At 57.7% G+C, this 23,183-nt stretch overlaps 1 protein-coding gene across 1 annotated transcript; it reads left to right on the top strand.

The window, feature by feature from the left end:
- Positions 1 to 14,344: 14,344 nt before the first annotated feature.
- Positions 14,345 to 22,173, top strand: EEF1A2 (eukaryotic translation elongation factor 1 alpha 2). Its single transcript, XM_040247705.1, has 8 exons — positions 14,345 to 14,446; positions 15,763 to 15,983; positions 17,512 to 17,691; positions 18,142 to 18,438; positions 18,811 to 18,961; positions 20,004 to 20,260; positions 20,871 to 21,105; positions 21,765 to 22,173. Exons 2-8 carry the CDS (start codon positions 15,840 to 15,842, stop codon positions 21,890 to 21,892), a joined length of 1,392 nt encoding a protein of 463 aa, XP_040103639.1. The 5' UTR covers positions 14,345 to 14,446; positions 15,763 to 15,839; the 3' UTR covers positions 21,893 to 22,173.
- Positions 22,174 to 23,183: the final 1,010 nt, after the last annotated feature.

The raw sequence follows: 23,183 nt of genomic DNA, 5'->3' as shown, positions 1-23,183 counted from the left end.
GCCCCGCCGCAGCCCCGACGAGACCCGCCCCGATGTCGGCCCCGCCCCGATGTCGGCCCCGCCCCGATGTCGGCCTCGCCCCAGCCTGGTGAGACTCCGCCCCGATATCGGCCCCGCCCCAGGCAGGCCCGGTCCCTCCCCTGCTAGGCTCTTGTCCCGCCCCGCCTAATTGGCTGCGAGGCCAACTAGGCCCCGCCCCAAGCTCATCTTGGCCCCGCCCCGCCCCGCCCCAATGGCGTGGCCCTCGCTGGTCCGCCCAGGAGGAAGTTCAGCCCGGTTGTCTGTCTGACTTGGACTGCCGGGCAGCGCATCCTAGCCTGGTGTTGGCTTGAGGTGGTTAAATAACCGCCGCCCCAGCCTGAAAACAGGCTCTGTCTCTCTCCCACCTCCCATCCCCGCTTCCTGGGCCCCATCATTTGGGACCCAGGCTCCCTGCTGGTCCAGCCTGTTTGCACCTTTCCGGCTTATCGGAGGCGGCAGATGTGCTGGACGGTGGCCCCTGCACTTCCAGTCTGTTTTTGCTGCTGTCTACAGTCCAGGGCTGAGCCCCAGTCGTGCCCCCGCAATGCCCGTCTGCTCTGGCCTTGGCTCATAATGTCCTCCCCGCTCTCACCCTGGACAGATAACAGGGTGTTGGCTAGTGCGTGCCCAGCCCTCAACCTGTGGGCCCCGACTGGTGCATACCCTCCCCCAGCTGTTGGCCTGGTGGTACCCAGAACGAGCTGTGTGCCAGGGGCCTTCCAGCCCTTCAGCGACTTCACTGTGGGTGGGAAGCTGGGGAGGCCACCCATCTTCACTGCACAGTGCTAGGGACTCCAGAACCAATTCTGTGATCCCAGCTCCAGCTTGTGTCCAGCTGGTTGGCAAGCCTAGGTTGGCGAGGAGAGTGGAAAGTAGGGCAGACAGATGGGGGGGGGTGCTTATGTCAGTGGGGGTGAGTAGAGAGCTCTGTTTGGGGACGTCTCCAGTAGCTGTGAGATCCCTAGTTTGGGCAGCCCCAGCATGTTCCCTGTGGAGTCTGGGCCACACCCTGGCTCTGCAACCAGGAAGGAGGATTTTCTTTTCAGTGTGGAAAATAGCCTTCTCCCCCACCCTCAGCCTCCTCCAGGCCCCAAGCCCCAACTGCCCTTGAAGGGGAAGCCTCCCTGTTCTCCTCCTGGCCCTTTGGTGCTAGCCCTGGCTGGACAGTCTGGTCCTGTGGGCTGGGAAAAAGACAGGTGCCCTGACTGGACCTTGGGCCATTCTGTCTACCGGGCACTCTGGTGGGCTGAGCACCTGCTGTGAGTACATGGGCTTGCCTGGGCACAAGGATTGGTGGTGAATCAGGTAGGTGCCCCTTCCAGCAGAGGGGCTAGTTAAGAGAGAGTAGCCACACTTGGTGGTGGTGGGGAACAGGAGAGGGGGTGTCAGACTTAAGCTGAGGGCTGAGCAAGAAGGAGGTGAGGTGGAGCCCAGTGCTCAGAGCTGCTGGGCAAGAGCAGGGGCTCCTCTGGGCCTGCACAGGGGTCCATGGCAAGACCTGCGATGGGAGTGGCAGCCAGGCATGCCTACTGCTCACTGAAGGATCATTGATAAGGTCAGTGCAGTTGGCACCAAGAGGGTGGAATGTTCAGGCAAGACCCAGGCTTGTCTCGCTCTTGCTCACCTTCCCAGGCCACCTTTCAGCAGCCCACTGGCCAGCGTGCCCCCATCCACCCCAGTCTCAACCTCACCAATGATTTTAAGAGTGGATAATCCAAAAAAACGGTATTTTCTTTTTTTTAAGTGATAGTGTAAAGACTGCATTTACTAAGCCAGAAAGGTAGAGGTTCTGCCAGTCGCTTCCCATAGCCGGCCTCAGGGCCCCTGAGTGGATGGTGGCATGTCCTGGTTAGAGTGGAGAAAGAGGGTAGGGCTTTTGGCCTCCATCTGGTCTAGCCCCTCCATCTGGTGTGAAAGACCCTTGCCACTGGGCCCTGTCCCTTCCCTGGACTCCCGCATCCCTGTAGTTGGTGTCCAAGTGTGTGGGCATCTCGTGGGTGCCCGTCGCTTGTGCCTCCAACAGAACCAGGGTTCCAGGGACCAAAGCTGGAGAGGCCAGCATGAGGGGCCCGCCCAGAACCATGGACAGCTCATATGATCAGAAAGTGGGGCTAGGATTTGTCAAGGTGCCTGCTCTGGATCCTGGGCCTGCTCATGATGGGGCACAGCTGGGAAACTGAGAGCTGCTGCCATTCCTGGGGGCCCAGGAGGCACACAGAGTACCCCTGGGGGAGTGGGGCAGCAGTGTGAGGAGTGGAACCCCTGAGGCAGACCCATTCCATGGTGGCATCTGAGCAGAGAGAGCTTAGGGGCGGGGGGCCACCAGGGCTTCTGCTGGGAGGTGCTCAGAGCTGGAGGCTGCTGCTCACCTTGCTGCTGTGGCTTCTACCACCCAGAGCTCGTGGATAACCCACGTGTGCGCCGAGGGTGGTGAGTAGGAGACCCTGCCCTCTCCAGGCTCAGTCCTCTGAAGCTGAGACAGTGCTGCCTTAGCACCAGCACAGGGAGATGCAGAGGCCCTGGGGCCAGAGGGAGCCCTGGTGCTGTGGGTGTGTGTGCGTGCTAAGTTGCTACAGACATGTCTGACTCTCTGCGACCCTATTAACTGTAGTCCACCAGGATCCTCTGTCCATGGGATTCTTGAGCAAGAATGCTAGAGTGGGTTGACATTTCCTCCTCCAGGGGATCTTCCCCACGCAGGATTGAACCTGCATTTCTTATGTCTCTAGCATTGGCAGGCCGTTTTTTTTGTTTGTTTGTTTGTTTGTTTACCACTAGTGCCACCTGGGAAGCCCAGACTTGTGGGGGTGGGGAGGTTGAAGTTAAGTCCTGCCTCCTGGTGGGGAGTAGAGGATGAGATGTCCCAGCGAGTCCACAGGGGTGGGTGAGCATGTGGCACTTTAGTCACTCCAGGCAGGCCTCATAGCCTTCCAGTCCTGCCCCTGGGACCTCGGCAGCCTCTCCTCCTCGGGGATCCCAAACAGTGCCAGGCCCCTGGGATGGCCCTGATGCAGCCATATACCCATCTGTTCCCTGAGGGAACCAGACCCCTGCGTCCCTGGGGCTCCCTGGGCCTGGCTCAGGCCTGGGCAGCTGGGTAGGAGGGCTAGGGGAGAAGGGAAGATGTGCAGGGTTGGTGGGTCCTGAAACCCCTCCTCCTGGCCTCAAGAAACCATGGGGCCCCCACCCCCAAGCAGAGCTCAGCTCCCAGGGTGACAGGAAGCTTCAGACCCTCAAGGGAGAGACCGGGAGGAATTCTCAGGCTGCCCTCTTTCCAGGTCAGGGCTGAGACCCGCCCCCAAGAGGCTGTTGCTCATCTCCCACATCCAGAGCTCAGTGGTCCTCAACTCGGCTCCATTCTCTCCGCCCCCGGACCCTGGCTCTAGCCAACAGGGCTCTGCTCAGTCTGATCAGGCCATATGACACCCCTCACTGGTCAGAGCCTTTGAGCCTGTACCTGGGGGGCTGAGGTCAAGGCCAGCCAATGCCCTGGGGTCACCTTTGGCAGCCCAGATCTAGGAACCTGGGCTGGCAGGGCACTTGGATGTGACTTGCTGTGGCTGGTTCCTGTTTGGGACTCCCTCCTGTAAGAGTGTCTTGGGAGCAGCTGCTGAGACAGAAGGTGGGGTCAGGATGTGTGTTGGTGACCAGCACCCTGGGAGGGAGCTGAGAGATGCAGGTCTGGGTGAGGGGTGGTGTCAGCTCAGGTGGTTGGCCCAGAGGGGCTGCAATGGGGCCCATCAGGAGTCTTGGAGCAAGGAGAGATCATTACTGTTGAACTGCATTGAGGCCCAGGCAGCCAACCAGGAAATTGAGCCCTTGGGCATGATAGCTTTGCAGCCCAGGCCAGTCCTAGAGGAGGGGGTAGTGGGGGCCGCTCCCAGCTAGGCACTGAGGCCTTCCCTGAAGGAACTCTGGTGGGGGCTTCCCCCACCTTCCCAAGCTACCTTTCAGCAGCCCACTGGCCAGCCTGCCCCCATCCACCCCAGTCTCAGTCTCACCAATGATTTCAAGAGTGAGATAATCCAAAAAAAGGGTAGTTTTTTTTTTTTTTTAAGCAATAATGTAAAGGCTGCATTTACTAAGCCAGGAAGGTAGGGGTTCTGCCAGTCACTCCCCATAGCTGGCCTCGGGGCCCCTGAGTGGATGGTGACATGTCCTGGTTAGAGCGGGGACAGGGGTAGGGATCTCGGCCTCCATCTAGTCTTGCCCCAGCCTGTGGACAGCATGGCCTGATCCCCAGATGGGCTACACCTCTGTCTGGGATTCCCAGAGGTGCCGAGTGGACCTCAAGGTCCTTGTGTTGCTGACATCCCTGGGTGCGGCTCCAGCATTGGGGGAACACAGGCTCTGGGCCTTGAGGCCTGGGCTGGGGCTGCTCTAACTTTAGGGTGGGTGTGACAGGGGCTAGGCTAAGGAGAGGCTGGCCCGGGCCTTCCACCATCCCTTGGGGATGGTGGCCCGAGTGCTCGGGGGCTCATCCGGTGCTCAGGGTGGGCAGGCTGAGTGTGGGGTCAGGACGCAGTGCCTGAGCCTCCAGCCACCTGGGGAAGCGGTGGCATGAAAGTCGTAGGGAGGCCAGAGACAGTACCGCAGGACATCCTCACTGTAGAGGGAACAGAACGGCTGATGGCCATGAGCTCCTTGGATTTGGGGCAAGACTTGGGCCTGGGGTTGGGGTCCTGGCTGAGCCCAGGGACTCATGGGGTTCCTGAGCTGCATCCCTTCCTGCGCAGACTGATAGGAGCAGCACCTTCCTGACAGGTGTTCTGTGAAGACCAGACAGGGCAGCAAGGGGCTGGCTCAAACCCCAGGCTGCTGCTGTCATGGGCCCTGTGTTGTCGCTCTTGCCACAGGTGTTTGGGTGTGAGGTGAGGGCTCTGTCAAAGGCTGAGCAGAGCTGGGGCCCTCAGGGCTTCTCCTTCTGCCCCTGGAGAACGGGCTCCCCAGTAGGACTCCAGCCCAGGCCCTGCCCCTGCCCTTCAGGTCAGAACACCTTCTTCCCTGGGGCCCAGCTATGCCAGGTTTCAGCACTAGCTGGAGCTCCTGTAAGTGACATCACCACTTGCAGAAGAAATAAAACTACTGACTAATACGTAATGAATGCCTACTATGTGGGGGGCACTTTGTGTGGCCAGATGATCACTCATCCACTTGTCCTTAGTGTCCTTGTTGGTAAAACAGGAAAGCACCAGGACCTAGCACATAGCAGGTGCTTATTAAAAGTCACTATTTATAGCACTTTTTGCTACTGAAAACAAACTAATTGTTTTTTTTTTGCTGGTTAAGTAAAATCTGGGAGGGCTGAGCTTGCACCTGTTCTGTCCCCAGTAACTAAGAAAGACTTGGCCCTGTTGTAGGCATTTAAGAAATATATCTGATGACAGGGTGAATTGCGCAAAGACATGACAGATTTCCAGCATGAAGGAGTGAGGAGGTCAAGAAGATTCTCCCTTAAAAAGCAAATAAAAAACTAGGAACAAGCATTGCAATGCCCTGGAATTCTGTCCAAGACATTAAACAACCCACAAAGTGTTTATTCATCAAGAATACCGAGCTTTAGGATAAGATCTAAAATTCCTCAGTGAAGAAGCACCAAGAGAATCCCAGTTGGCATGAGAAATGACACCTGGCAAACAGGTTTACTGGGATGGCAGATGCTAAAGTGACCAACAAAGGCTTTAAAGCAACTGATGTAAAAATGCACCAACACACAACTGTGAGCATTTGTGTCAAGTGATGGAGAATGAGGTTGACAAACCCAGTTATGATCGAAACCATACAAGAAATAGAAAAGGAAGTCCTTGGGAGTTCCCTGGTCCAGTGGTTAAGAATTCCCCTGCTAATGCAGGGGACACAGTTTCCATCCCTGGTCTGGAAAGATCCCACATGCCTCAGGGCAACTAAGCTTGTGCATCACAACTACTGAGCCCACGCCCCCAGAGCCCCTGATCTGCAATAAGTCACCGCAACTACAGAGTAGCCCCCGCTCTCCTCTCTGCAACCAGAGAAAAGCCCAGGGGCAGCAATGAAGATCCAGTGCAGCCAAAAGTAACTCATAAATAATTTTTAAAAAGAAAGAAAGAAAATAATGTCTTCAGTCTTGTAAAGAGCATCACTTACAACCAACCAACTCCTGGCAAGTAGGCCAATGTGGTCCTTGATGGAGAAAGACAAGGTCTTTTCCCAGCACCAGGCAGGCAGCAAAGATGTCCACTCTCACCACAATTATTTGATGTCTATCAGAAGTCTTAGCGGGTGCAATGCGGCAAGAAAAAGAAAGAAAAGGCATCTAGATTGAAAGTGAGAAATAAAACTGTCCCTCTCCAAGATACCGTGGTGGTTGTCATCAAGGAATATACAAAAAAACCTAATGAGTGAAAGAGATTTAGCCAGACACAGTCAACACACAAAAACCAGTTGTACTCCTGATTTACTAATGATTTACAACTAGAAGCAGAAAGTTAAAAAACACCATATATAATAGCCACACTCTGCCATGAAATACTTAGGTATAAACCTGACAGGATTTGTGTGCCAAAAATTAAATGCTAATGACAGAAACTAGTGAAGGCCTAAATAATGGAGACTCAACACAGTAGAGATGTCTGTTCCTTCCAAACTGATGTACATATTTAATGCAATTCCAGTAAAAATCTCAGCAAGGTCTTTGAAGATGTAGGTCCTAAAACTATCACAGATGAACTATGATAACTAAAATATGTTTGAAAAATAAGAATATAGAGAAATAGCAATACCCAAATCTTTTTATTGAGGTAAAATTCCCATAAAGTGGTTAGCTCAGCAGCAACCATTTTATACACTGACGGTTGTGTAACCATCCCTCCACATTTCATCACCCCAAAAGGAAACCCATTTTATCCATTAAGCAACTCCCTCCCTTTGCCCCTCCCCTAGTCCCTGGTGACCACTGATCCATTTTCTGTCTCTATGATTTTACTCGTTCTGGACATTTCATGTGAGTGGAATCATACAGTCTTTGCCTGGCCTTTTACTGATGCCTTCTTTCACTCAGCATACAGTTTTCAAGGGTTATCCGCATTGTAGCATGCATCAGCACTCCCCCCCCCGCAAAATTGTTTTACTGCTGTAAAATACACATAACAATTTACCATCGTAACCATTCCCCCCCACCCCACCCCCGCTTTGGCTGCAGCACACAGCTTTTGAGATCTTTTTTCCCTGACCAGGGATTGAACCTGTGCCCCCTGCAGTGGAAGCACAGAGTCCTAATCACTGGACCAGGGAAGTCCCCAAGCCCAGGTGGAAATAGGGGGTGTGCCTTCATTGGGTCTTCTGCTCAGGATTTCAAAAGGGTAGGGAGAGGGTGGGATGATTTGGGAGAATGGCATTGAAACATGTATAATATCATATATGAAACAAATCGCCAGTCCAGGTTCGATGCATGATACTGGATGCTTGGGGCTGGTGCACTGGGACGACCCAGAGGGATGGTACGGGGAGGGAGGAGGGAGAGGGGTTCAAGATGGGGAACACGTGTATACCTGTGGCGGATTCATGTTGATGTATGGCAAAACCAATACAATATTGTAAAGTAATTAACCTCCAATTAAAATAAATAAATTTATATTTTAGAAAAAGGGTACAATCAAGGTGCCTGTGTTTCCTTCAGGGGCTTGGGGGGATGTATTTGAAGGTCACGTGGTGGTTGGCAGACTCGTCTGGGGCTGTAGTACTGAGGTTCCTGCTTTCTCGGTGGCGGATAGCAGGAACCATGTTCAGCTTTGAGAGGCAACACACAGTTCCTCACACATGGCCCCTGGTCTCTCACAGCCTGGAAGCTCACTTCTTCAAGGCCAAGAAGGGAACCTCCTGCTCCGCTCTGCAAAGACCAAGTCTTAAACACTGCAGACCAATCAGGAGCATGACAGTGCATTTCCTTTGTCATGAGCTGCCTGCTACACGTGGCCACAGGTTCCTTCTGCCCTCAAGGGGAAAGGTTATTCCAGGGTATGACTCCTGGAAGGACTCCTCAGACTGTGTCCACCAGGAGCTGAGATTGAAACAAAAACACCGGAAGACCAGCCTTGCCGGGTGGCGTTGGCACTTGGGCCTGGCCAGAGTGAAGAGATTGCTCACTTATTTTTTAGGAGAAAAGATTATACTGAGAGCAATGCCTACTCTAGGCTCCATCTAAGAAGAGATAAAAGTGAGCTCCATAAAGAGCTTTGGGGGAACAAAACTGGAAGCTGAATCTTACCAAGTGTAGGGTCTTGGGAGGCACTTTGGGGTTCCCAGATTGACACAAACAAAGCATGAAAACAAACCCACCAAAATCCAGTAATGGAATGGCTGCTAAAATGAGAACCAACAGTATTCCAAAGAAGGTAACAGAATCCAGAGTCTTTACAGAATGTTCATTATTCAGCCAAAAATCACTCAGTTCAGTTCACTCAGTCGTGTCTGACTCTTTGTGATGCCTAGGACTGCAGCATGCCAGGCTTCCCTGTCCATCACCTGAGCTTGCTCAAATTCATGTCCATCAAGTTGGTAGTGCCATCCAACCATCTCATCCTCTGTCATCCCCTTCTCCTCCCGCCTTCAATCTTTCTCAGCATCAGAATATTTTCCACTGAGTCAGTTCTTCACATCCGGTGGCCAAAGTATTGGAGCTTCTGCTTCAGCATCAGTCCATCCAATGAATATTCAGGACTGATTTCCTTTAGGATTGACTGCTTTGATCTCCTTGCAGTCCAAGGGACTCTAAGAGTCTTCTCCAACACCATGGTTCAAAAGCATCAATTCTTCAGCACTCAGCCTTCTTTATGGTCCAACTCTCATATCCATACATGACTACTGGAAAAACCATAGCTTTGACTAGATGGACCTTTATCAGCAAAGTAATGTCTCTGCTTTTTAATATGTTTTCTAGGTTGGCCATAGCTTTTCTTCCAAGGAGCAAGCGTCTTTTCATTTCACAGCTGCAGTCACCATCTTCAGTGATTTTGGAGCCCAAGAACATAAAGTCTACCACTGTTTCCACTGGTTCCCCATCTATTTGTCATGAAGTGATGGGACCGGATGCCATGATCTTAGTTTTTTGAATGTTGAATTTTAAGCCAACTTTTTCACTCTCCTCTTTCATTTTCATCAAGAGGCTCTTTAGTTCCTCTTCAGTTTCTGCCATAAGGGTGGTATCATCTGCATATCTGAGGTTATTGATATTTCTCCAGGAAATCTTGATTCCAGCCTATGCTTCATCCAGCCCAGCATTTTGCGTGATGTACTCTGCATATAGATTAAATGAGCAGGGTGACAATATACAGCCTTGACGTACTACTTTCCCAATTTGAAACCAGTCTGTTGTTCCATGTCTGGTTCTAACTGTTGCTTCTTGACCTGCATACAGATTTCTCAGGAGGCAGTTAAGGTGGTCTGGTAAAAATCGCTAGACATGCAAAAAAATAGTAAAATTTCCTCCCTGTCAAGGGAAAACACTAGCTGTCATTTAGTTTTTTCTTGGAGGTAAATTCACCCTTCACCGTCTGCTTTGCAAAAGTGGATCTGCTCACTGAGGAGGAGAAATGCTTACTGTAATTTTGTCCACTGTCCCAGAGCAAGTATCAAAGGATGAATTTATGAGCCAGGAGGCAGTACACAAATGACTGGAATAATGTACACACATACACATGGCTCAAAACCCCACCCACGTGGTGTATAGCAGACAGAAATGCTCACACAAGTGGCTCGCAGGATAATTTTCGGCAGCTCAGAACTGGAAATGGAATACTACACAGCAGTGAAAATGGAATGCTACACAGCAGTGAAGAAACAAACACCTCCCAGATGCAGGAGCACAGGTGCAAGTCACACATGTGGTGGCAGGTGAAAGAGGCCAGAAAAAAGAACAGAAGCTACACGGACCATTCACGCAAAGCTTAAGAGCCGGCAAAGTGATGTCTGGCAGGAGAAGCCCAAGTAGGGGTGCTTTTGAGGGTACAACAGAGTGTTGTATTTCTTGACCTGGCGGTCAAGCACAACTGTGCTTCATGCAGTTTCTCTAAGTGGTCCAAGGACAGGCTGGAGCCCTGTGTCCCTCAGTGCCAGTCCTTCCCCTGCCCCCCTGCATCAGTCATTCTAACATCTCCTGAGGCCCCCAGCTCCCTAAGCAGGTTATTCCCAACTGTGCAATTGAGGGGAGCTCTATTCAAAAGCAGAAAACGAGGGCTCCAGGGTTGCTAAGGAGCTTCCTGTTCCCCAGGGAAATTTCTGAACCTGGGATTGGGAGGCTGGCTTAGGGCTGAGGCAGGGGTCAGGGTAACCCATCCAGGTGTGAGAGGAGTCCGTGACACAGCACATGCCCACCTGGGCCCAGAGAACACCGACCATGAGGGGTCGTTGGGCCTGCAGACCCTCCCCTGGTTCTCCCTGGGTCCCTGGCCCATGCAGGCTGCGTCTTCTTAACCGGAGATCTCTGGATTAAGATCTGGCTGATCTCTCCATCTCTCTGTTGGCCTCTCAACCTGCAGTGAACTGAATGGGGGGACCTGGCCACTCCCCCTTCCTAGCACCAAGCTGGATCGCTGCCCCTTCGCAGTGGCCCAGAGCCAGGGGCCCAGCCCACCGGAACCCCCTCTTCTGTTTCCTCGAAGCAGGGGTGCTGCTCTAGAGCAGGCGGGGCCGCCCAGGTTCCTGCGGAGTGAGGGCTTGGGGGGAGGAGTCTGAGGGCCTGGGGGGAGGAGTCTGAAGACTCCATCACCATGGTTACGGCTTCCTGCTGCTGCTGTTGTACGGGTGGGCGTGGGCGGGCGGACAGCTCCCTTAGCCCCAGTGTGGGTGGGGGCGGGGCGGGCTGGCTGCCCTCCCCCTCTCTAAGGGGTGGTGTCTCCCTCTCTAAGCTGTTCTGGCTGACTCAGGTCAGTCCCATCCTCCCAGACACGCTCGGTTTGGCAGGTGATGTGTTTGGGGGCCTGCATTGTCCAGCAAGTCACCCCGACACCCCCCACCCGCCGCCCCCTTTCTTTCACTAGGCCCGGAGACCCAGCCCGGGCCTGGCAGGCTGGTGGGGCCTCGGCGGTCTTGGGGTCTTGCTGGCGTACACGTGCCCTGGCCCCGCCCCGGCCCCGCCCCTTCTCTGATTAGGGGCCGTGACTTTGCTCTTCTGCGGGGAGCTGGTTGCAGAGAACGCCTCCTCACCATGGAGACACTTAATTTGCGGCCTCAAGGGCAGCTTGGTCCCCTGAGTGCCCGGCCTGAAGAGCTGGCGGCGGGGGAACGTGTCCCCGAGGCCGTCCAGGGTCCCACTGCCCAGCTACACTGGGAGACAGGTGCGACTGACCCCGCACGTGAGGATGCTCACCGATGCCCAGGGGTCAGAGGGCAGCCAGTGTAGCCCAAGGGCAGGGGGTGAAGTCGTTCTGAGACACCGTGCGGCCCTCCCTCTCCTCGCCCCATCCAGGCCGCTATTCGCGACCATCACCCGGTTGGCCGTCCCCACCTGTTGCGGCCGCGGCCCCCCCAGGAAGGCGCACAGCACAGGTGGAATGCTCTGCATTTGCAGGTTATTATTAACCCGGCGGTGACATCACCCGCAGCCAATGGGAGGCGGGTTTATTTCCAGGGCTGACAGCTTGATAACGGTTAATTTTAGCTGGATCTTCTTTCCCTAGGCTGGTGAAAACCCCGCCTGCCAAAGAGGGGGCTGCGTGTGTCGCCCCAAACAGCTCACTGGGCCTGGGAGCTGGGGGGGTTGAAGAGGCAGGGCCTGTACCCCTCTTTCTGTCTGTTCCCCAGAAGCTGCCTTGGGAAGCAGCACCAACCTCCTTAGCTGAAGCCCCTTCCTTGCTATCCCCCACCCATAACCTTGGCTGCTCCTGGGGGCCACAGTGACCAATGGCTCAAATGTGGGAAATGGAGGCTACGGGGGCGGAGCCTGACTTGGGAGGAGCAGAGCACAGGTGGGACCTGGATGGGCTTGTCCAGAAGCAGCACTGACCTGGCTCAGGTCTTCCAAGCTATCTGCAAGCTCTGCTCTCCTTGCGGTGTGACCTCAGGCACTGTGCTTTGCCTCTCTGTGCCCAGTTGATTCTTGATCCATGGACCCTCAGGCTGCCTGGGAGCCCCACCATGCAAGGCTGGGTGACTGTGGCTGCATAGTACATCATGTAGTGTTTAGTACTGCTTAGTATTTTGTGGTTATCCAGTACTAGTCAGTGATTAGTAGTTATTCAGTACTATTCCGTGGTTATTAAGTATGAATCGGCAGTTAGTAGGCATTAAACACTGCAATAGTTAGCAGCTGTTTGCCGGTGAGTTGTACCATGCAGTGGTTACTGCTCCACTCTGCCGCTGGGTGTAACTTAGCATCATACCTCCCTGTGTCTCCAGACGCTGAATCTCCGGGGACTCCCAGGGCTCTGCAGGTAGTACAGCTGAGGACACAGAGGCCTCTTGGAGAAGCCACTGGAGACTCCTCCCCAGGGCCAGCCAGCAGACCCTTGGGAAGGATGCTGCCTTCCAGCAGTGGTGGCCACTGCTCCTAGCAGGACGGGGTTCCAGCACCGGCTGGCCCCTGGCACGGGCACCCCAGTGCGGTTTGGTGCCTGCCAGCTGACAGTTGTGGGTGAGCCTAAAGCAGAGAGGCGCGGACCTGTGTGGGGGGTGTCTGTTAAACACCCTCTGAGGTTACAGGCAGCTGGAGGTCCCCTGGAGGAAGTTGGGGGTGGTATTCACAGGGACCCTGGCCTCCTTCCCTGCCTGTCCCATCTCAGCCTTGGCCAGTCACAGTCTCCCAGATGCCACCTAACCTTCAGCAGGATGGGACACCTTAAGCCTAGAGACCAGCTCAGCTGGGCGGGCTGGGCTGCGCTTTCCCTGCAGGCGTTTATTTTTAATTCCTGGCTCCTGTTTGATGGAATCAGCAGCGCGAGGAAGTGCTGGGTCACTTGCCAACCATTGCCTACTCGAGGACACAGGGACAGCATGACAGAAGGGCCCCTTCCCCCGCCTGAGAAACCCTTACTGCGGGCAAAGAAGACCTGCTTCGCTCCCAGCCCATCTCTACTTCCTGGTCTGCTGGGGGTCCCATCGCAGGGGGCTCCTTGTGGGCACTGCCCCATCATAAGGTGCTGAGCCCTGGGCCTCTGCTCCCACCATACGTTTCTGAGACCCTGCCTGACCTTCTCCCAGACCCAACCCTAACCTGAGTGTCCTCAGGATGTGAGGGAGATGGGAGAGATGGCCGTGGGGAAATGTGATCATGGGTGAGCTGACAAGGTCGGGGGTCCCTAGAAGGGGCCGTGACTGTGGTCTTCACTGACCCCTCCCCCTCCCTGAAACCCATTTTGGTCATTGCCCTGGTCTGTGACCACCCCACTTCCCTGAGGCCTGGCACTCTGACCCCACCAGGGCCACGGCCCAGGACTTTCTTTGGGAGCCTTGTTTTCGTGTCAGCTCTGCGTCCTTAGGAGCCCTGCCCATGTATGCAGACCAGGGCAGCCCTTGAAGGTCTCAGTGGGCTCTGGGGGGCAGACTTCAAGTGTACCCTCCACACAGAGGGGTCCAGGGTGGAGAACAGTTCTTTCCAGGGGCCTCAGAACCTGGTGGTGGAGCCTTAGGCCACTTGGTCAAGCTGAGGGGACCCTGGAGGCCACAGTTCCAAGGTCATGGGGAACCATGGGGCCCAATAGGGAGAAGCCTGGCTTTGGGGGCCTGCTGGGGCATGCCTCTATGGCAAGCATGTGGGGCAGGGGGCCAGATTCTAGAGTCCCACCAGGGGGGCCTGCACCCCTTAGGCCACCCTGGGGAGACATCTCAGAACACAGGTCCATTGTAAACCAGGGGCAGACGCTACAGCCGCCCAGACTCCGGCCTCAGCACCCACCCTCGACCTGGTGTGCTCCCACCCTGCTCCCGCCTGCCGGGTCCCTGAGGACTGGGCCCGTCCCTGGGACCTCCTCTTATGATCCGAATGTCTTCCTGTCTTGTGCTTGGCACACCCATCCTCTCTCCCTGCGGGCCTGAGCCTGGCGTTTCAGTCTGGCTTTATCTGTCCTCTGCCTCCAGCTCTTTCTCTCCTGGTCCCTCTCTCCATCTCGCCCTCCCTCTTTTCTGCCTCCCTCTCTCCTTCTCGTGGCGGTTCTCTGCCGCCTCCGCGTTTTTCTCTCGCTGCTTGCGCTCCCTCCGGGTGCGTCTCGTCTCCGCCTTTGTAGCTCGCTCCCTCGCCGCATCCTCCTCTCGCGTCCCTGTCGCGCTCGCGCGCGCCCGCGGACCCTGCATCCCTCGCGTCCCCGCCCCCGGCCCCGCCCGCGCCGGTACCGCATTGCCGTACTGCAGGGGCGCGGTGCACTGCGCCTGCTCGGGCGATAGGTGGACCCCCCTCCTGGAGAGATAAAACCGCCGGCGCCGGCGCCGACAGTCCCTCTGGCTGAGACCTCGGCTCTGGGTAAGGACGCTGGGCCTCCGGGTCCCCATCCCCGCCCCCAGCTTTCCGCAGAGGGTCCCTTTCCCGGGGACCAGTCCTGGGGGCATAGTCGGGCCCGCCCGGCTCCTGGCGAGGCTGCGCTCCTCCCTGCGGAGATTTGCCGCCCGCCCAGCGCTCTAGCACCGGCACCGGGGTCAGTCCCTGGGGCGGCCTTGGGTGGGGTGGGGGCACCGTGGTATCGCTTGTTTACGCGGCGGCTGAGGCGCGGACGAGTCTCCTGGACAGTGGCGATCGACCTGCAGCCGTGACCTTGGGACTGCCTAGGGCCCTGCCGGGTTGAGGAAGGGTCGTCAGTGCTGGGGGCTGGTGAGGGTGGGTGCTGCGGGTACCCGCCATGTAGCGGGAGAGCGGCAGGAGGTCAGACCTGAGGGGTCCTTGCCATCCCGCCCCCATCCACGCTGGCGATGTCCACTTGGTATCCGCACCCTAGGGTGCACCTTTTTCTCCAGCTTTCCCTCCCCCAGCTGCCTGTCACCTCCTGGGCTACCTAGGTTTCCCCATTGACCTCCAAGATGGAGCAGGGGCTGCGACTCTGTGGTGAGGGGAGGGGGAGGGGATAGCCCCCTGCCCCCATCAGGCTGAGGGCATCTGTCTGTCATTTGCTGAGCTTGGCTGCTAGGGCCAAATTCACCCTTTGGACAGAGCAGGGACCCCCACCTCCCTGTCCTACTGTCTGCCCCCTGTCCAGATCTGGGGAGGGCCTGAGCTATTCTGGGCCCCTGATCTGGGCACTGCATCACCCTGCCTGAGGTCTCGGCCAGCCTGTCTCCCCGTGCCAGCCTGCCGGGCAGGGACGAGAGGAAGATGGCGCCATTGCTGCTCGAGGAGGGGAGTGGGAAGCCCTGACCATCTCTCCACTGTGACAGCTCGGCGGGGGATGGGGGGGGTGCTGGGATTGGGTGCAGTGTCCCAGCCCAAGACCGTGGGTGGGGGAGCAAACACCCGGGACAGGGCATTGGAGAGCTGGGCAGGGTGACTCATCAACAGGCTCCTGACTGGTCATGGGGCTCACCGGCCTGGTGTTTCTCGGTCTCTCCAGAGGGGGGATAACCTCTCTCAGGGGTGGGGGTAGTTTGTAGCCACAACACTCAGACATTTCCAGCTGTTGGGCTCTTTGGGCTTGCCACTGGGCTCTGCTCAGCTAAATGCAGAGACTTGGCTCTAGCCTTAGGATCTTGTTCTGTGGGGCAGGGTGTGCTCCCAACCTGGGCAGGGCAGTGTCTGCTGGGCTACTCCTGGAGGCCCCCCATCACCTGTGCCCCTGCCTCAACCCACAGACTCACTGCTCAGCATCCCCTCACCCCGAGCCAGAGCACCCCAGGTCGTGCCAGCCCCTCCCCACGCCCAAGGCAGAATGGGCAAGGAGAAGACCCACATCAACATAGTGGTCATTGGCCACGTGGACTCGGGCAAGTCCACCACGACTGGCCACCTCATCTACAAATGCGGGGGCATCGACAAGAGGACCATCGAGAAGTTTGAGAAGGAGGCGGCTGAGGTGAGCCCTGGGGGAGCTTTCTCCGCTTTGCCTCCACCGTGAGGCTGGGGTCCCATGTGGCAGCCCGCTGGCACTTCCCTGACCCTGGAGCACGAAGCTTGGATGGTCTCCTCCAGGGCAAGAGGACATATGTCAGAGCATCCAGATGGTAGAGGCGGGGGGTAGGGGAGCAGGGGCGCCTCTCTCTGAGGAGGTGCCTGTGGAGGAGGTAGACCAACCTGCTGGACCTGCCCTGGGCCAGGGGGAGGCGCACTTCTCCCAGTACTGGTCACTGTCTCTGAGCCCCACGGTTGGGTTCCTGTAGCCCCAGGGCTGAGTCTGGGGCTGCGGGTGGCGCTGTCCTCGCTTGTCCCAGGGCAGGGCCAGGACTCAGAGTGGCTATTAATAGCCAATTGATGGGCACTCAGCCCATCAGCTCCATTTTCTCGTGCTGGGCTAGGGCAGGCCACTCATCCAGGGTGGCACCCTTTTTTAGGCGGGTCTTTGTCACCTAGTGAGGATGGGAGGGGCCCTGATGGCTCAACCCCCATTTCTGGAGGCTGAGACCCATGTGTGGGAGGTGTCTGTGAAGTAGAGGTCTGCTCTCTGTGCCCCCTACCTTCACCCCTGAGCTCTGGGAGAAGCCCCCTGTCCAGGGAAGCTGTGAAGGGTCTTACCTGGATGACTGGTGTCAGGGCTCAGGAGGGCGCGGTTGCTGGCCTGGGCTGAACCCTGTTCTCCGAGGGAGTGGGGGTGCTCTTGCACCCCAAAGCTGTGTCTTTCCCTCCCTGCCGGGTTGGTATTGGGGGGGGCGCTGAGGGTGTTCGCAGGGTGTCTGTCTGGGTAGCCTTCCTGGAGGGCAGAGCTCGGTCATTGCGCAGCCCTGGCAGGGGGTCTTGCCCAGTTGGACAGTGAACACAGTCCTGACCTCATCCCTGGCCCTGAGCGTGGGGGTATTGCTGTGCATGCGGCGCAGGTGTTGGCAGAGGGTGGCCCGGCTTTGCTTCCCCTGCTCAGGTGAGGCGGGGGTTGGGGGAGGAGCCTCAGAGCCACTGGGGAGCTTTATCTGTAGAAAGAGCTGGAAAGCCAGGCCCTTCCTTGCAACCTCATCTGATTTCTTTCTTTCTTAAAAAAAAAAAATCACAGAGGGGTTTTTTGGTTGGACAGTGTGAAACCCAGTGGTGTCGGCTGACACAGAAATCTATCTGGGGGAGGGGAGACTCTGGCTTCAGATAAAGGGGAGCCCTCAGCCAGGGGAGGGCTTGAAACCGCCCGCGGCTTCTCTCCCAGGGCGGCTCCCAGGCCCTTCCGCCCCCTACTGGTGGATGCTCAGATGGCTCCCGTTGTGACTGCAGGAGGCTGATCTGGGCAGGCAGGGATGAGGTTCGGGTGTCCCCCCACCCCCGTTCCAGAGCTGGGTCCAGAGTCCCCGGTCCCGGCAGGAGCAAGGGCCCTCTCCGCTGTGACATGCTGCTCCTACGGCCCAGGGGGACCCGTGACCAGGCCGTTGGGTCCGGGTCCGTCCTGAGCCACGCCCCCGCCCCTCCAGATGGGGAAGGGCTCCTTCAAGTATGCCTGGGTACTGGACAAGCTGAAGGCAGAGCGGGAACGCGGCATCACCATCGACATCTCCCTCTGGAAATTTGAGACCACCAAATACTACATCACCATCATCGATGCCCCAGGCCACCGCGACTTCATCAAGAATATGATCACAGGCACATCCCAGGTGGGCGTGGCTTCGGGGGTCTGGGGTATCTGGAGGTGGGGCAAGGACACCATTTAGGAGACCCTGGGGGCCCTAGAATGAGCGGTGGTTGGATCTCCTCTGCTTCCTCGCCAGGGCATGAGACCCTTCACCTTTGTCACCACTCACCCCTCAAATAATTGAGTAAGCGCCCCAGCATCTCAGCCAGACAAGAGTGCCTATAAGGTCAGCTGGCCACTGTCAAGGCCGACTTCACAGACAAGTGGACATAGAGGCCAGGATGGGGACACTGAATGTAGGCAGAAATGCACCACCTCCCCGCCCCAGACAATTCAACATCGCCAGGGCATTCACACAGACACACACTGCCTCTAAGGGTGAGACCCCCAGGTTCTATCCCCAGGTGACTGCCCAGGCCCCTGTCCACTGCCCTGAGGGGCCCAAGCTCACCCTGCCTGACCTTCCGGACAGGCGGACTGCGCCGTGCTGATCGTGGCCGCAGGAGTGGGTGAGTTCGAGGCAGGCATCTCTAAGAATGGGCAGACCCGGGAGCACGCGCTGCTGGCCTATACGCTGGGCGTGAAGCAGCTCATCGTGGGGGTGAACAAGATGGACTCCACAGAGCCTGCCTACAGCGAGAAGCGCTATGATGAAATTGTCAAGGAGGTCAGCGCCTACATCAAGAAGATCGGCTACAACCCAGCCACCGTGCCCTTCGTGCCCATCTCAGGCTGGCACGGCGACAACATGCTGGAGCCCTCACCCAACGTGAGTGCCCGGCAGTGGCAGGGCTGCTCTCCAAGGGCCCTGGGTCAGGACGAGCACAGATGGCCAGTGGGGGGGTCAGGGAGCTGTCCCCAGGCTGCCCTCAGCCCTATGACTGTGGTACTAGCCCTCTGTGGGTATTGGGCTGGTGGGAACTACAGCCTCCTTGGGTACAGGCACTCTGCCCTCAGCTCAGTTTCCCCAGGAGGCTGGCCCCTTCTGCTGCAGCCCCTTTTCTGGCCAGGGACACCCCCAGATTGACACTGTGGGGGTAGTGGCCGCTGGGGCCCAGGCTAATCTGCCCACTTCTGGCTGTGGGGTGCATGGGGTTGGGGGAGGTGGGCGCTATGACGGTGCCTTCTTCTTCCTGCCCAGATGCCCTGGTTCAAGGGCTGGAAAGTGGAGAGGAAGGAAGGGAATGCCAGTGGTGTGTCCCTCCTGGAGGCCCTGGACACCATCCTGCCCCCTACACGCCCCACAGACAAGCCCCTGCGTCTGCCACTGCAGGATGTGTACAAGATTGGCGGTGAGTGAGGGCCCCATGGCCACTGCCTGCTGCAGTGCCCCTGCCCACCTGGCCAGCTCTGCCCTCAGACCCCCTCTTGAGAACCGGCCCCAGACCAGGAGCATCCAGGGCTCAGTTATTTCTGCCCCTCCCACCATGCTGCACACTTTCTGGGGGACCATTCATCCACCTATCTCCATCCATCCATCCATCCATCCATCCATCCATCTATTCATCCATCTATCCCAAGACTGCCGGGGTCTTCCTCCCTCCAGACAAGTGTCCAGCCCTATGCCAGCACCAGTGGCACAGGGAGAGTCATTTATCACCCTCCACCTGGCAGTCTCCGTCTTGCAGGAGACACCATCCACTCTAGGAATGAGAAGAGCTGGTCACACGATGATGCAAACACATTAACAAGTGTGAGGCCCACAGGGGGCCATAGTGGGGGACTCCCAGCCAGGAGGCTGTGGCCAGAGATGCTGAGGACCTGGGTGCAGGTGGAGTATCACACTCACCCAGCACAGAGCACAGCCATCAGCCTCCTTAATGCTGCTGGAGCCTCTGCCACAGCCAGGGAAGCCAGGCTCGAGCCCCCTGCCCCCTGTCTTGGGGGGGCATCACACCCCCACTGTTTGGCCACACGGTGTAAGCAGATCCTGAGAAGTGTGGGGGCACCATGCCCCTTTGGGACTCACCCCTGAGATGGCAGCACCAGTGCCAGGTGGGCCACCCCGGGGGGGCTGGTCCACAGCCCGCTTAGTGATGCTGTCTCACAAGGAGGGCCCCATGCTGCCTCCTGTTGGGACACTTGCCTCTGGGGGTAGAGATGGGGCCTCTCCTCCCTGTGTTCCCTGTGTTCTGGGAACTTGCTTCCTCAGGCCCTTTTACTCCAGATGGGGCAGGAGAAAGATCTTCCCCTCTGTCTGTAGGTCCCAGGGTCCGCCTTGCCCAGGGCCTCCCATCCCCTCCCTCCCACCACATGGCCACTCCCTGCCTGCTAGGGAGGACAGGGCACCCCTGGCCCCAGCCTGCCCTCACAGCCCCCTTCCTCTCGACCTAGGCATTGGCACCGTGCCTGTGGGCCGAGTGGAGACAGGGATCCTGCGGCCTGGTATGGTGGTGACCTTCGCGCCCGTGAACATCACCACAGAGGTGAAGTCAGTGGAGATGCACCACGAGGCTCTGAGCGAGGCCCTGCCTGGGGACAATGTCGGCTTCAACGTGAAGAACGTGTCAGTCAAGGACATCCGCCGGGGCAACGTGTGTGGGGACAGCAAGTCTGACCCACCCCAGGAAGCCGCCCAGTTCACGTCCCAGGTGAGCAGCCCGGTGGCCAGCAGGGCCTACCCCAGGCAGTACCAGGGCTATCCTCAGCAAGGGGGCTGCTGGGTGCCAGGGAGGACTGAGATCCTCGCTTTGCAGAGCAGGTCCCCAAGGATGGGGAACCTTCCTTTGCAGGCAGGAAGAGCGGGCAGGGTGCTCCTAGCCTCACTGAGTCCCCGCTCTCGTCCTGAAAAGGCTGTTCTCAGTTTACTGCTGGACAGGCCTGTGGTACTTTGTTCTCTACATGCTTACTGTGCCCTCTTTGGTCACTTCTGTATGTGAGTAGGATTTTTTAATTGGCTTTACTGAGATATAACTGAAATGTAATAATTGAAGTGTAGTTTTGTCATGCCCCTGCCTCTGCTCTGGTGCTGCCCTTTCAAACTATGCCCTTGTCATTGTTTATCTCTTGTGGCCTTTCAGATGCTCAAAGAGGACCTTGGGGTTCAGGTCTGGGAGCCTGGATTTTCCCTATTCTGACCTTCCTTCGTGGACAGCATCTGGGCCCCAGTGACCTGGGGTGGGCAGAGCCTTCTCCAGCTCAGGGCCCTCCCCCGGTGCCCACCTGGGCATGCTTGATGGCCTCATGTACCTCTGCCCACAGGTCATCATTCTGAACCACCCTGGGCAGATCAGCGCTGGCTACTCACCAGTCATTGACTGCCACACAGCCCACATCGCCTGCAAGTTTGCTGAGCTGAAGGAGAAGATTGACCGGCGCTCTGGCAAGAAGTTGGAGGACAACCCCAAGTCCCTGAAGTCCGGTGATGCAGCCATTGTGGAGATGGTCCCGGGGAAGCCTATGTGTGTGGAGAGCTTCTCCCAATACCCCCCTCTTGGTGAGCTGGGTGATGGGGAAGGGGCAGCCATCAGGTGGCAGCCAGTCCAGGCCAAGGGCAGACGACTGCTGTGGGGGTGGGGTGGACGGAGGGTCCTGGACTTTCCTGCTGCGGCTTAGAGCTTAGAGGAGACCCAGCCTTGGTCTTTGTCTCATGGAGCATAGGTGGCCCCACTGGGTGGGCAGGGGATGGTATCCTCCTTTGCAGATGAAGTGCCATAGGGGACCCACTCAAGGCCCACAGCTTGGCAGAATGAGGACTGACTGCTGGCCTCCAGCTGGCCTGCCCCACCGATACCCCAGGGATGACCCACAGATCTATATCAGAGAGCTGCCTGTGCAAGGTTGCTGGCCATCGTCAGAATACCTTAAACGGTGAACTGTATTCTGCACCAGGCTGCTCTAAGGACTGTTTACATGCCATTTAATTCCCACAACGACGCTTTGGCGGATTCCCATATGTGCTATTCCTGCCATCTAAGGAGAAGGGAGCCTAGCACCTCACTGCCCCCTGCCTCCACCCGGGAAACAGTCAAACAGGCTCAGAGAGCTCCGTGCCAGGGTCCCCGCCCTAGGGCCGGGGCTGGGGGGAGGATGCTGCGGGCGCGAGTGCGCCTGCGCGCTGCATCCGGGCCTGCGCCTCACGCTTCCTCCCCGCAGGCCGCTTCGCCGTGCGCGACATGCGGCAGACAGTGGCCGTGGGCGTCATCAAGAACGTGGAGAAGAAGAGCGGCGGCGCCGGCAAAGTCACCAAGTCGGCGCAGAAGGCGCAGAAGGCGGGCAAGTGAAGCGCGGGCGCCCGCGGCGCGACCCTCCCCGGCGGCGCCGCGCCCCGCCCCCGCCCCCACCCCCGGCTCCGTCCCCGGCGCGGTTCCGGCGCCCCGCCCCCCCGCCAGGCGCATGTCTGCACCTCCGCTTGTAAGAGGCTCTCCGTCAGCGACTGGATGCTCGCCATCAAGGTCCAGTGGAAGTTCTTTAAGAGGAAAAGCGTCCCCGCCGCCCCGGCTTCCGCGTCCAGCCTTTGTCACGCTCAGTGCCCGTTTTACCAATAAACTGAGCGACCCCAGAACCGTGTGCGTCTGCTGTTGGGGGGTGGGCGATCTGCTCTGCGCGAGGGCGCTTCTTAGGACCCTTCCTGGCCCCCCACCAAGCTGCCACCCCGTCCCCGGCGCCCATCACCCCTGCTGGCTACGTGCCCAGGCGTCCACCCACGCTAACCAGGTGGGCGGTGGGTTGCTGAATTCGGAGTCCAGCTGGTGAGGAGGCTTTGGCATTCCCCTAGTGGGGGGATCCAGGACAAAGAATGGGTCACTTCGGATCCGCAGAAGGGGGTTGAATGTTTTTGGGGGGGTCTCTCTGACAAAGGGATGAGCAGAAGACTCCTCCTGCACGAGTGATTGTCACACACACCTTGTTCTCCTGGGTTTTCAAGCTCTTATAAGTCTGCTCTTATACCCCATTCCCTCAAGGCAGTCACTTGTGCCACATCCACCCTGCTCCTCAGTGGGGCTCATAAAACAGCCAGGAACTGTGGCCCCAGAAACCCCAGAGCAAGCCCTGACCGTGGTCAGTGAGAGGGGGAGGGGGGAGGAATGGCAGGATCACTCCCTGCCCAGCGAGCCTTGCCCCAGAAAGCAGCCCCCAGCCCCAGGGGGTGTTGGCACTGCCTACGGAGCTCAGGAGGAGCTGAGCCAATCACCACGGGCGCAGTGCACACTTGCATGTCTGCCCTGGAACTGGGCTGCGGGTTGTCCCTTCCAGGGTGAGCAGCCACCAGGCTTGGGGTGCCCCAGTGTAGGAGTCCCTGGGGCTGCAGCAACAAATGGGCCCCAAGCTGGCAGCTTAAAACCACAGAAGTGGACTCTCTCACAGTCCAGTACCCCTGGGATGAGACCCAGCATGGGGCGGCCTGCTTGCTCCAGAGGATCTAGGGGAGGGTCCCACCTCTAGAAGCCTCTGGGGGCTGCTGAAGTCCCTTGGCCTATGGCCACATCCCCCCAGCCTCTGTGACCATGGTCACCTGGCCTCCTCTTCTCTGAGTCAAACCTCCTCTGCCTCCCACTTACAAGGAAGTGCACT

The sequence above is a fragment of the Oryx dammah genome, unplaced genomic scaffold (genome assembly GCF_014754425.2).
Source record: "Oryx dammah isolate SB20612 unplaced genomic scaffold, SCBI_Odam_1.1 HiC_scaffold_10, whole genome shotgun sequence".
NCBI lineage: Eukaryota > Metazoa > Chordata > Mammalia > Artiodactyla > Bovidae > Oryx > Oryx dammah.
Note: the sequence above shows the minus strand (reverse complement) of the source record. Positions and strands in the feature narration are given on the sequence as shown.